The 14,474-nt window shown below is 51.1% G+C and overlaps 1 protein-coding gene across 5 annotated transcripts in view; it reads left to right on the forward strand.

Moving 5' to 3' along the window:
• TTLL11 (tubulin tyrosine ligase like 11) overlaps positions 1-13,957 on the forward strand; it is a 222,324-nt gene extending 208,367 nt beyond the window's left edge. For all 5 annotated transcript variants that reach the window (XM_088793200.1, XM_074330956.2, XM_074330955.2 and 2 more), the window contains one exon: positions 9,677-13,957. In XM_088793200.1, the coding sequence (XP_088649326.1) occupies positions 9,677-9,960 (284 nt within the window). In that variant the 3' untranslated portion in view covers positions 9,961-13,957. The remainder of the gene's footprint in view (positions 1-9,676) is intronic.
• Positions 13,958-14,474: the final 517 nt, after the last annotated feature.

Genomic DNA, 14,474 nt, shown 5'->3' on the forward strand with positions numbered 1-14,474 from the left:
TGTGGCTTCTGTTCCCCCGCTCTCTCCTTCTTCCCCTAAAGGATGGGCCTTAAGAAACGTTCCGCTGCTGTAGGGGAGAGGCCATGTAGAGCAGTGGGCATCCCAGCACCAGCACTCTACAACAGTGTGACCTTGGGCGAGTGAAGTATGACCTTGGGCAAGTGGCTGGGCCTCTCAGGGTGGCCATGAGATGAAAGCCACCATGTGAGTCCGGATAGGCAGAGTGTCCTCAATATATGTGGTGTGTGATTTCGGTTATTGCCATTTAGATTAGCCACCATCATTTCCAATACTTCTGGAATCCTGAGAAATCAACCAGCCTGCTGCTCATTTTATAGAAGGGAAAAGCGAGGTCAGAAGAGGGGCGGTGACTGGCTCAAAGCCCCGCAGTGCACAGGCGCCAAGACCGTCTGAGAATCCAGGTCTCCTGACCGCCCTGCATGATGTGTCCTCCTTGTAACCCGTCAATCGGTTCATTTACCCTACAAACACTTGTTGAGAGCCTGCTCTGTGAGAGCTGGAGATAGCCGCGAAGGCTCCCGGGACTCACGACAAGTCTAGTGCGGAGATAAGCAATCGGCCATCTGCAATAAAAGAAGAAAATGAAATGTCCTGACAACACTCCAGGCACAGTGAGGGGAGAGTGCAGAAATCAAAGTGGGGGGTGACAGGAGGCATTAATACTGCTGTTTATGAAGCACTGTATTAGGCTTTTTCTGGGCAGTGCCTTATAAAAGCCACTCGGATCGGATAGTAGTGCCCCCACTTTACAGATGAAGAAACGGAGACCTCGAGAAGTGAAACGACTTGCTAACGACTATCTGGGACCCAGACCAGCCTGTCTGACTCCCAGTCACTGTCCCACGGAGCCAAACACCATCTCCTGGGAAATGCCCAGGTTTGACGTCCCATGATGGAGTCCTTCGAGACGCCAGCCCCAGGCCTGGAGAGACAGGAATGACGTGTGAAGGGACAGTGAGGCAGGGACAGGAGCCAGGCTGCCAGGTGCCCTGAAGTGGCAGTGGACCGAGAGTCTTGTGATTCATCACCCTGGAGCCGAGGCCGCCGTCACAGACAGCCCTTGTGGGGAACATTCCACTGCACGGGTAGGAATCACTGAGCTAATTCTAGTCAGAACCATTCAGCTTTATTTCCTACCCACTATTCTAAACAGGAAGCTTGTATCCTTACACATTTACAATTGCACTGAGACAGAAGCATCTATTCCGGGGAGTAATAAGAAAGAGATTTAGGAGGAGCTGGAAGGAGCTGCCCTAGCCTCGCACACCAATACTGTGAAATAGAATCCCTAGCAAAAAGTTCAGGTATATTCAAGAGGGAAAAAAATTTTTCTGATATTTGGTCTGGGGTAATATCCCCGGCTGTCTCCAATGATTTGGATTTAATTATATCATATATGCAAATATGCTCTGTAAACTGTAAAATAATATGTAAATGTCAGATGTTAAGAGTGTGCTGTATAAAACAGAACGTGTGCCTGAGAGTCAAATAGGCACGGGGTTAGGTGCTGCTGCGTCCACTTAGGCGGCCTTGACAAGCCACTTGGCCTCTGTGGGTCTGTGTTCCTCACCAGGAAGTGGGGACTGCTTGTAATAATGTCCTCTCCTGAACGTTACTCTGAGGGTCAGAGGAGAAAACGGATATTCTGTCTGTCCATTGGCAAGAGCTACACACACAATAGCTGTTCTTGTTTCCATCCTTAAGCCCAGAATAGATGATGGGACTCTCAGAAGCAGCCACCATGCTTTCATAAGTCCCATGTGCAAGGTCCCCTCCCTGGGAGTGGAGAGGAGAGGACTGGGGGCCAGAAGAAGCCCATGGGCCCACCCTTGCCCGGTTGATTGACAGAATGAGGCCATGGGCTGTCAGGGGCCGCATCCCATATCCCCGTGGCAGTCTCGGGTGAGAGACGTGCAGACGGCTACAATAGGAATGTTTCAAAGGCTGCTTTCTCCAGCGACATCCGTCAGCCCAAATGAAGTTTTGAAAAATCCTCAACAGCTTATCTGGAGGCAGGCGAGGCAGGTGGGGGCAGCCTGCGTGCGGAGACCCACAGATCTGACTGTACCTTCTTGCTGACACCCCACAGAGATGGATGAGGTCCATCCCTCATTCACTGCAAGGCGGCTATCGTTTCTTCCTTTTCAGTGACTGGAATTAACACTCGACTTGGCCATCTCTTTGAAGGCTCTTGAAGCAGCAGCAGAGTAAAGAAGTTACAAGAATGCTTCTTGGGGTCTGCCACCTACCAGCTAGGTGACTTTGACGAGTCTCTAATGTGAAATGGGGTTGATGGTAAACCCCATCTGCTTCATAAATTTTCTGTGGGATTATGTTAAATAATCCAGGGCCTTGCCCTTAATGAGGGCTCAATAAATATTAACTGTTATTGTTTCCTTCCATTACGTTTACTGTCAGAGATCACTAAAGCAGTGTTACCAAAGAGATGCTTGGCAACTCCTGTCAGAGCCGTGAGGGGCTTCCCAGGGAGCTGGTGGAGGAACAGGGAGGGAGGGGCAGGATTTCTTATATTTCTCCTGAATGGCTCAGATAATCTCAGAGACTTGGCTGGTGACAGGAGAGCACCCCAAGCGCTGGGTGCACCTCAGCAGAACCAAACGTGCCGGGTGCTTGGACTTGTGCACCTGACAAATTCGTATGTTGAAACCCGAACCCCCAATGTGATTGTATTTCGAGACGGGGCTTCTAAGGAACAGAAGTTAAATGAGGTCATAAGGGTGGGGCCCTGATCAGATAGGATAGGTGTCCTTATAAGAGGAGACATGGACAGCTGGCTCTCTCTGCCGTACGAGGACACAGTGAGAAGCAGCCGTCCATAAGCCAGAAAGAGGGCTCTCACCAGAACCGAACCCTGTTGGCACCTGACCTGGGCCTTCCGGCCTCTAGAATTGTGAGAAAAGAAATGTCTGTTTTTGAAGCCACCCAGGCTGTGGTATTGGTATTTGTTATGGCAGCCTGAGCAGATGAAGGTGGTGGGGAGGGTGGCAATGGGGTTTCGGAGGAGAAAGCTGGTCTGTGCACCCCCAGAGGTCCTTGAGTGCCCAGCACCAGACTCCCCAAAGGTCACGTTCTTACTGCTTGACTCCACTACCTCCTCCGGGGCCTGGAAAGAGATGGCCAAGCGCGAGTGTGGTTCCAAAGATCCCTGATCACACCTGGGTGGAGAATTTACAGCGCTGCAGTTACAAGTGCAGCTGCTGGGGCCTCGTTGCCAACAGACAGAATTCCAGGGGATGGGAACAGGACTTACCTGCATGGCTGGCAAGGTCCCCAGATTATTTTATGCATCAAATATCTGAAAACCGCAGGTCTTGGGGGAGACCACTCCCCTCAGCCTGGGGCTGGGGTCCTCCTTCACACAGACTCCCGACTTGCCCTCACACCACATGCAACCCGTCAGCACATTGCAAATCCATCGGCACTACCCTCTGCCTCCTTCCAGAATGTACAGCATCAACCCTCACCACCTCACCAGTGCCGCCCTGGTCCAGGCCGCGGCCAGCTCCTGCTTGGACGAGGGCAGTAGCTCCTCATGGATCTCCTTGCTTGCTTTCACATGTTCCCCCACCACCTTCTCTCAACACTGGTCACGTCCCTTCAAAACTCCCCAGTGGACTCCCGTCTTCCTCAGCATGAAGTCCGAAGTCTGACCTTGGTCCACAGGGCACTCTGTGGCCTGGCCTCCTAAAACTTTTCAGGTCTAGTCTTTCTCAGTCCAGACAGTGACAGGCAGGGCCTCAGAGAGGACAGTGGAGCGATGCTCTACTTAGTGGTCCAGCGATGATGCTGGAAGAAACCGGGGATGTGCGTTTCTAAGAACCCATGAAAAGACTTAGTGCAAAGGTGGAACAGTCCCATGGCTTTTCAGCTCTGTCATTCGTCTTTTAAAAATAACTGGGGGAAAAAAAAATGACTGGTTGAGTCTGCTCTCAATCAGAGTGTCTTTAATATAGACATTTTTAGCCCAAAGTCAAGCATCTTGCAACTGAGGGGCAGGTCCTTTGCAGATCGGCCCCTTTTGATGGACTTTCATGGTGGACTCTGTACCGACTGGACTTGGCAGTGGGGGAGGAAGATGAAGGGTCAGTGTTCTCAGAGCGGGGTCCCTGGACCAGCAGCCTCATCGCTGCCTGGGAACTTGGGAGAAGTACAAATTCTCAGACCTGCAGACCCAGGACCTCTGGGGGTGGGCCCTCAGCCTGCGTTTGTTTTCACAAGCCCTCCAGGGACCTGAACTCTGAGAGCCTCTGGTCTGTATCTTCTCGGTTTGGGGAAGTCTGCACATCATCTGAGAAGAGTTTTCACAGGTTGTCTTTCCCTTTGCTCCTTGGCTCACCTGCATGTCCTCGGCTGTAAAACGGGAATGGCAGCTGCATCACCACATTGTTAAAGCATCACAGTCCACTCAAGTGGGTTACGTGGGTCTTTATCATTGTCTGTTATGTGCCAGACTATGCTCGGCTGGGAACACAGAAAAGATAGGGACACTGTCCCCGCCTCCAGGAGCACAGAATCCTCCTGGGGAGACAGGTTGGGGCATTTTTAAAATAACATGTATCTTTCTAATTATTATCAACAATGAACATGTGTTATCTTATTTGGAAAATACAGAAAAATAAGAAGGATATGAAAATACACTATAAGCCTAGCACCGCTCCCCTCCCTCTACTGTAAATAAAGTGGTGCCTTGTGCGTTTGGAGGGAGGAATATTTTGAAACACTTGAATGGCTCTTAAAACTTTTACCAAATTGCTTTTCGGAAGTCCATAGCAATTTCACCACTACCTCGCTGTTAATGGTATTTTCCATTTTTGTGCGTTTAATGGCTGAGCAGCACCACCTGTGGCTTTAATGGCACTGGGTGTTTTCTCTCTCACCTGCTTAGGTATGTGAACTACCCATTTGTGTGCTTTTGTCCATTTGGGGACTCGATAAGGTTTAAATATTTTTAACAGGAAATTAATAACCAAACCAAACTTACATTTAAAAAAAAAAAAAGCGATTCCCAGGGTTTTGTTGTAAGAGAATAAATCAGAAATAAAAACAGTGATGTACCAAGTGTTTATTATCGTATTCTCAATCATAGTGAAAAAAATGTAGCTTGTCTCGGTGTTTAACGGTATGGTGAGATTTGACGGAATATCATGCAACCGTTAAAATAATGTTATGAAGGCTGCCTGGCAACATACAAGAATGTTGATACAATTTTAAGAGAAATCAGTACAAAGTGCTGTGCATGTTACTACAACTAAGTGAAAATAAATATCTTCTGTGGACAAAGACTGGCTGGAAGGAAGGTCAGTCAGGAGGACACAGGTTCTAGAGTGGAGACAATGCGTGAGCTCTATTGTGCTTCCTACTGAGAGCCACATTATATTTTATATTTTATACTAAATAGTAAAGACGGAGAAAGACCCAGAATGAACACATCCACCCTGTGCAGGGTCGGGAAAAGGCTGGAGACGCCAGCCAGGTGGGAGCTGCTCCCACTTGGGCCCCAGTTCACGCCTCAGATGGGGCCCAACAGCCCTGCTCCTGGAACAGAACTTAGATCGTTTGAGTGCCTTTATTCCTCCAGTTCCCCTCCTTCTCATTCCCCCGCTCCCCACAAAGCCTTAACAAGGTTAAATCCTCTAAAACTCAGTGAATTTTTGACCTGGGTCTGGCCACCGTTTCATGATAAAATGAGGATCAAGAACAGAACCATCTCTCGTCAAAGTCAAACATCCAGCCCCTTAGCGTGGTTGTTGTGGGAGCCAGACACCTACGAGTGGGGCGTACAGTTTGGGGCATCCCAGCCTCATCAGCCCTCAGACTTGCTCACACGCGCTCCACAGGACCGAGCCCGTGTGCAGGGCTGTTGCTGAGAGCAGATAGCCCTCTTCCCCAGTCCCTCGCCTGACAAGTGTTGGGTTTGCTTTCTTTGGGGTGGTGGTGCTTGTGGATGCAGTTTGAGGCCAGGAGCCCTGGAGTGTAGTCCTGTTCCTGTCACTTACTGGCTGTGTGCCTTGGGGCCTGGTTTTCCGTTCCCCGCTTCTGTAAAATGAAGATGCTGGACAAGGATTCTAGAGCACCGGAGTGACCGTGGCTTTGCTGGCTCTGAAGCCCCAAGAGGCTGAGCGGTGAGGGAAGTGTGTGCAGGCAGAACGCTGGGATGCCAGATATCTCACAAGATTACATTTGTGGACTAAAACAAAACAAAACAAAAAAAGAAGAAGAAAAACCCCACAAGGTTTCTATCACTATTTAAAAAAAAAAAAAAGGAAATCCCCAGACGCAGAAACGTGCTCAGTCTATTATAGCTGTGGGACCACGACTCGGACCGTGGCTGGCTTTGCCCGGCACCTTCAGTAGCTCCCCACTCTCTTCCCCTCCTTCCAGCCCCGTCCAGGGTCTGGTGCCCTGGCCCCTTCCCCAGCCTGTCCTGCTGCCTGCACCTGAGCCCCATGCCCCACTTCCTGCCTTACTCATCCCTGTTCTCAGCCCACCACCCCCAGCTCACCTCTGCCCATCAAAGCCCCATCCATTCTTCAATGCCCAACTCAAATGTCCCTTCCCCACAAGCCTCCTCTGACCCCCCAACCCCAGACTCCCCAGTCATTGGCTTTGCTGTTTCTGGCAGGTTCTACATATTTCCATCAAAGCCTGTCTGTCCCTCACTGCTGTGTTCTTACCCTCGAGAGTTCTTGGTAGGGATACTTAGGAGGGTTTTTCAGGAATGAGGTGCAGAATCCGCAGTGCATGAGGCCTGGGTTCAAACCCCAGCCCTGCCACTTACCAGTGTGTGACCTGAGGGTAAGTTAGTTCATCTCTCTCAGTTTTCTCATCTGCACAGTGGGAGTTGTGGTGAGAATCAGAGCACCTGGCATCGCGTATTGATCTAACCCATGCAAGAGTCCATAATGTCCATTCCCCTTTATTTCCTCCTCTGTTCTCCTTATACATATATTTTAAAACGTTTTTATCAAAATAAAACATACATGCGGAAAGCTTGCATTGTGTTTTTTTCAAAGTAATACATGTGCATAACTTCAAATTTAAGTAGTAGTAAAGGGTTCATAATTAAAAGCAGCTGCCCCAGCATCGCCTCTTTACACCCTCTAGAATTTTCCATTGCATATTTTAAAATTGCATACGTGTTTACTGTAGAAAATCAGGAAATGTACACAAGCAAACCACATATAACACATTAAATCCCACTTCGCATTTTAGAATGTCTTCTTCCAAATCATTTAGCCATGCTTTGCTTTTTTTAATCCCCCCAAAAAGGTCCTCAGTGTATGTTTCTGTGCATTATAGCTCTAAGCACAGTCTGCCTTCAATTAAGGGAAGGAAACAAATATTTGTCGAGTAAAAGATGCTGGGTTCCTGCTGCTCGGTGCGTGCTCCAGGGAGTGGCAGCCTGGCCACCACCGGAAGCGTGTTAGGAATGCAGTGTCGGGGGTGCCACCCCGGAATCTGCATTATGACAAGGTCGTGGTAACTGGCATACACGTTAAGCAAGGAAGGGCTGTGGAGACCAGAGATACTCAAAGCTGCAATCCACGAACTGTTCCTTACAGCGCTGGACAAGAGGCTTGAGCCAGAGTGCAAACGCGTGCCGCTTCCTTCATAGAGAAAGTTGCTGCAAAATACTGCCAGCTGAAATAAACAAGGTGATTGATGAGGAGGGTGATTTACATTCTGGCCCGAGCTCCTTATCTTGACAGGGACCAGGGACACGCAGTTCCTGGGCTTGGACCTGGCTGCCGACCACACTTTGAGTAGAGTTGTTTAGGTCACAAGTTGGGAAGCTGGGGTCTGGGACCCCACTGGGTTTCTCTGGCTTTGGATCCCGACCTCTTCCACTCTGCCTGGTCTGACCCTCCCACCGACTGTGACACAAACCCACAGACACATGCAGACATGCTCACGCGTGCACACACGCTCACGCGTGCACACACATGCACACACCCTAGGAGAGCCCTGGCCCAGAGTTGGCGATTAGGAAACATCTGCCTCTGGATTCAGAGGGCCCATTTCCCTGTGTTTGTCCGCACTAGGCTTCTGCTTACATTAAAGGGGTTTTACACCCCGGTTACTGTTCTCTTTATCAGCTCCTCCTGTCAGAGCCAAACAAAGCAGGGGACTTGCAGAGCATCTGGAGTCAAAAGAAGCTGAGCAAAAAAGCCTTGATGGATTTGGAAAGAGACAAAACAGCATTGGTCAGCTCAGGTTCCCAACGCAAAAAGAGCTCTCAGATCCCAGAGTCCATATATATATAACCTGGTATTTACAAACTCCAGACCAGGCTTCTGCCTGTGGTGACAGAAGCTGGTGAATAACGCCTCTCAAGGCTACTGGGAAGGTGTGGCTGAGCAGAGTGGAGCCGGCCTCGTCTCAAATACCGATGGACGGCATGGGTCCAGCCTTAGTGTCACCTTCCCCAAGGAGCCCAGGGAATCTATGACTTTGGATCACAGACTTCATTTTTATGTGGACATTGGGAAGACTCGGCACCTTTTATGCAACACAACTTAGTTAAACGAGTTGGGAATCAGAGTTTGAATGTCCATTCTACTAATCCCTGGCTGTGCGACCCTAGGGAAGTTATTCAACCTCTCTGACTGTTAGTTTCCTGTGAAGTGGGACATAATAATGCTGACCTTGAAAATATGTTGTCAGGTTTAGTGATAATGTCTGTAAAGTGCCTAAAACCCACTCATTCATTCATTCATTCGTTCATACTCAGTCACTCATGTGTTCGGCGTGTCTAAATTGAACACCTCTGGGTACCTGGCATGAGGGGTACAGTGGTGAGATGGAGTTCATGGCCCCACGGGGAAGATAGATGGTCAAAGAGCCACACAAATAAGCACTGAACAGCCACAGTAGGTGCTGCAAAGAAAAGTGCAAGAAGCCTGTGCCAGGAGCCGGATCTGACCTAGGGATAAGGGAAGGGCTTACTGGGCAAGTGATGTTGAGCTCAGATCCTAAGGGTGAGTAGGAGCTTATGAGGCAAAGTAAGGGAAGGACATTTCAGGGGCACACGGGGGACTACTATTAATGTGTTGTACAGAATATAGTTTTGGGTAGAGAGAAGGGGTCAGGTGTATTTTATCTTTCGAGGTAAATTTTGCATACAGCAAAATGCACAAATCTTAAGGTACCACTGGCTGAGTGTTTACAAATGCTCACAGCCAACATCTCTTTCCAGACATAGAAGATGGCCGTCAAGGCGGGCTTACCTTAATAAGTTTTCCCGTAGGGTAAGAGTCAGGGGCTGGGCTTCAATGGGAACGTTTTATGATGGTGCAGAGGGATAAAGCTTTGAGCTAGGCTCAAGTCCCAGCTCTGCCACTTTCTACCCATAGGACTTTGCCCAGGTTACCCCACTTCTCTGAGACTCAGTTCCTTCACCTGTAAGTTAGGGCCAATTAAACTTACTTCACAGGGCTGTTTAAGGAATTGAATCTGCCAATGGTTGTAAATGCCCAGCGGGTGCCAGGCGCGTGGTAGGTAGGCATGCTCTGCGAGCCAGCCCTGTTTCATTTCCGGAATGGAACCGATGGGGGGAAAGCCTAGTGGTTGGTATCGGGCCTTCCCAGGGCAGCTTTTGTACACACAGCCCTCACACTGGTCTCTTCATTCACAGGGATGTGCCTGCAGGCCTTCGTGGAGGCTTTCTTTTACCTGGCTCAGAGGAAATTCAAGATGCTGCCACTCCACGAGCAGGTGGCCTCACTGATCGACCTGTGCGAATACCACCTGTCCCTGCTGGATGAAAAGCGTCTGGTGTGTGGCCGGAGTGGCACATTGGGGGGCCGGCCCCCTTACAGTGGCACTCCTCAGGAAGCCGCCCCTTCAGCCCCGCTGGCAGAGGGCAACCTCCCGCCCTGCACAGACAAGCTCTCCCATTCCAGACACGCTCTGTCCTGAGGGCCACTCTGTCCTCCCAGAAGAAGAGCAAGCCGTTCAGGGCTCAAGAGAAGCCCTGGGCTTCCTGCCTGTGGGGCAGTAGCAGCAGACTGCCGCGAGTTCCCGCCCGACTCTGCTAATTGTCTCCATGTTCTGCTGAGCTGCGCTTCTCCGAAGGCCGGCTGATTCTTGCCCGCCTCCCAGTGCCTCTCGGTGGTCCACCCCTTTGCAAGTCACCAGTGGACATATGACAGCCCGAACATGACAGATGGCATCTTCTATTCTGGGCTCACGGAAAGCAACAATCGGGGTAAAATTGTTGCCTGTGGGGCACCAACAACCCCCAGACTGAAAACTGCAGCGAGGAAAGAACTTGAGGAAGCCGAGTCTTGGGTCTGCTGGGACCCCGAGAGAGAAGACTGGCTAAAGCCCACAGACATCATGTCCGTTTCCAACCACCGGTTCTGTGAGAATGAAGTGGAAATCTCAAATAGGCGTCCGCAACCCTCCCGTCCCTATCATGTGCTACATGGGCGTAGTTAACAGATTGGCCTCGTTTATTCCATTAGCTTGCCTATTGCTGCAGCGTTCGGTTTGTTGTCAATTAAGAAATAATTAAGAAGTCACTGCATAAGGCTCCTAGAGTGTCAGAGCTGGCAGGAGCCTCTGAGGTCATTTTGCCAGATTTCATTGGACTGTGACCCCAAAGCCGGAGTGCCATGGTCACGTGGCCTCTGATTGGCGCCCTCTACCGGGCGGGGTGCTCAGCACTGCCGGGGCCCCTGTGTGCCCACCGTGCGCTGGGTGCCCTGGGTGAGAGGGGGCTTCTGAGGGAAGGAAACACGACCTGGGTGAGCATGCGGGTGAGTAGGAACAGGTGGCCAAAAGGCCAGGTGCCAGACATGGCGTGAGGAAAAGCAAAGCCCACGCTCGCCCTTCCTCAAGACCCTTTCCTTGTTGCCACCTATGTCCCCAGGCAGCCCCTCTCTCAGAGGGAAAGCCTCAGAGGCAGCCCAAGTGGCACTGTGGAAAACGGCCATGGGCAAGTGAGGGTCCAGGGCCCACTGACGGCAGGCGAGCAGGAGACGCAGCCCTCGCAAAGCCTCGCTCTACACAGCATAGCTGGGTTTGGGGTTAGCGTGGCCCTTTCCCAGAGCGGCCCTGGGGAGAGCTGACTGTCATGTTCCGAGTGAGGAGGATGAAAGGGTGGAGAGCAGCAGCACAGTGCCTGGCACACAGGGGGACTCAGAAAATGCTCGCCAAGGTAGGGCACGGAGGAGGCCCGTGGGGCCGAGTAGGTCCAGATAAGCGCATATGTCTTTCTTCTCTGACTTCTGCTCCTGTCTTCTTCCTTCTAACACCACTCCCCGTCTCCCAATCCATGTCCCCGTCACTAAATCCATGGGAGCGGCTGACTCAAGCGCCAACACAGAGCCTGGTACACAGCAGGGGCTCAAAACATGTCTGTTGAAATGAGCAACGTGGATTCAGCCTCCCCAATCCCTGGCTGGCTCACTGACTCCCCGGGCACGGCAGCTGTCTCAAGACTCCAAACAGACAATGGCTCCTCTGACCCTGGACAGCCTCTCCATATCCCTTTGTCCCTGCCTCAGGTCTGGGCTGCGTCCCCAAGGGGCAGCCCCTCTCAAAGGTTTAGCTCTGGAGACCACGGCCCGTCAGGCTGGAGGGTCCTCATCACGACCCCTCCAATGTGTGCGGCCATCTCTCCAACCCCGCAGCAACCTGTGTTCGCGCGGGGTCAGGTCAGAGTAGAGGAGCCCGATGTGACTGTAGATAGTTGGGGTGGGTGGGACGGGGTTGGGGAGGGGCCCGACACGTGGAATGGTGCCCTGTGCCTTTCTAGAACTAACTCCCTTTCCCGTGTGAATTTGACTTCTGTTCAACACTTCGCGGTTTACAAAGTACTTTTACAACCGTCCTCTCGTCCGATTCTCCCCACAGCCCAGCAAGGCTGAGGAGTCTCGTCTCTCTCCTTCCACAGATGAGGTGACCAATGCCCAGGAGGTCAGCTGACTTGCCCAAGGCTTCGTGGCCCGCCCAAGGCTTTGTGGCCCGTCCAAGGCAGAGCCAAGACGAGTGAAGGCCCGGCCCCCAATCCCATGCTCCTTTCTTGGCACCATAGCTGCTCTACACGGTGCCTCAGTGTTTCCACAACTCAGTGGGCAGAGAGTTTTGGCCCCATTTCACAGACGGGGAGACACACATCTCAAAGACGCTGGGCAATTCTGGGGGATTCTGAGGGCTCAACTTGGGGCTCTTTGACCTGCTCTTCCCTTGCTGAGCATCCCGGAAGGGCCCTGTCTATGAGCCAGCTACACTCTACAGACTCCAGTTTCCTCAGGCACACAAGGTGGGGGAGTGGGGAGGTGACAGGTCTTCTCTCACTTGATCTCTGGGAGCATAGAGAAATGAAAAGCATAATATACATAATACACTTGCAAGTGTTTTGTAAACCAAAGTGCTGTTCAAATGCTGTGTTTTCATCAGATTGGCTTCTGGTTTCCTACAAAGCGTAAATAAAAAGGTTCCTTCTTGAATGTCAATCCATCAAGACAAATGAAGCCCCCGCTGTCAGCTCCTCTCCCTCTCCACCTCCCCTCCATCCTCACATATGTGAAGACAGCCAGGGCTGAAAAATGGTCTCTGCCGCTCCTCTGACACCTGGGATTTGCCTTGTGATGTCGGGGTATTACACTAAAATAGCTGAATTTTTAAAAATTTTCTTGATTAATGCTCTGAACTCCTTGGCTTTATAATTGAGAATTGGGCTTGAAAAGTTTGGCACCTCAGCACCTTTCCATCAAAGCTGAACAGTGATGAAATCTCCCCTTCGGGGGCTGGCGTTCCCAAGGCTGAGCTGTCCTCCTCTCAGCCAGGTGAACACACCACAGTGCATAGTCACCTAAAATCCACGCGTCTTGATTGATGTTTTTGCCAATCACTTATTGGTTTGATGCATGTGAGAGAAACTTTACCATATGGCATATGGATTTCTCCCTCACTAAATAAGACCGAATTTTTTTTCTCCCAGGGACAAAGGAGCTTTGCGGAACCGTCAGCATATTCAATTGCCTCCGTCTCTAGTAAGCAAGAGTCTTGATTTGTACCTAAGTAGATAAACCACGCTTATGTATAAGGCACACACGTACACACACACACAGCACCATTGAGCTTTGGTATAAAAATAGCAAAATTACTGATGTTTTTCTCATTTCTGGCAATTTGCCTCTGAGTCTTATTTAGAGAGCAGAGGAAAAAGGTCTCTTTGCAGCCCTGGGGTAACATACCATGCGCACCAAGAGGCATGCGGGAGACATTTCCTCCGACAGAGGAGTTTGCTATGATTCCGACCAGGGCTGTAGTGTCGGCCATGGGGACACTGCCAGCTCCTCACTGTGGCTCCGCCAGACGCCTCCCAAGCTGCAGAAGCAAAGCAAGGAACTGGGCAATGAAAGACGTCAGCAGGGATGAGGGCTGAGAATCCCAGAGCAGGCAGGCCCTGAGCAGTGGTGGGAAGAGGTAGGGTCTGGATTTTTCTGTCTGTCACTCCTCTCGTCACATGACCAGTGACTTCCCCTCCCTGCGCTGGTCCTGGACTGTACAGTGGAGATGGTGCCAAAACGAACGTGAAGAGCCCGGCGTGGGCCTTGGCACCTGGGAAGTGTCTTCATAAACGTCTGTTGAGGGAAAGACCGGGCTCGACATGCTGAAACCAGGCCGACGGATGTCGGGGATACTCACCGTCCTTGACAGGAGGCTCCTTGAAGTCTGGTGAGAGGCCCCTGGTGCAAGAGCCGTCCTCCCTCGGAGCGGGGCTCTGCTGCGAGCGAGGCTGCAGCTCCTGCCTCTTAAAAGCCTTTAAAAATTCTTTATTAAATTTTCATGGCGCATGAAGTCAAGGGTCCATTACTTGGCCTCAGTTGTCTTGGTAACTTCATAAAATGCAATAATAAAATGAAGCTGAGTGTTACTAACACAGGCTCATTGTATAAACGGCTGCAAAGCACTGATGATTTTTTTTCTGTGTGATAACTTTTTAGAGCAAATACGGAGGGGTGGACCAAGCTTGTTCATTTTGGATCCGTTGGTGAGACACGGGCTCCTTTTAATTTTTCCTTCCCTAATGGCTAATGTTTGCCTGGGAAACTAAATATTGCCTGAAGGAGACTGTGAGATCCTGGGGGAGGTGCAGGGAGGTGTTTGGAAAATCCCCAAACCCTTGATCTGCTGGGGACAGTCACCCTTGTGGAGAGAGTAACGTGTCCCTAGTGTTTGGTCACCTGTTAGAGACTCTGTGGCAGGGACAGCTGCCCTGGGAGAGAAGGTGGCCCCTTCCAGCTTCGTGGTGCAGCGGGCGCTGTGTACAATTCCAGGCTGGGCAGGCATGCGTCCCAGCTTTACCCTCACGGCGGAAGCTCGAGGCAGGGCACCTCCGTAGAGCGCTGAGGCGGTCAAGCTCCAACGCGGCCATTCCTGATGCTGCAGGCTCTCCCGGTGGCACCATCCCCGGCAAC

This window comes from Rhinolophus sinicus, chromosome 16 (assembly GCF_057876585.1).
Source record: "Rhinolophus sinicus isolate RSI-liver-muscle chromosome 16, RSI-T2T, whole genome shotgun sequence".
In the NCBI taxonomy this organism is placed as follows: domain Eukaryota; kingdom Metazoa; phylum Chordata; class Mammalia; order Chiroptera; family Rhinolophidae; genus Rhinolophus; species Rhinolophus sinicus.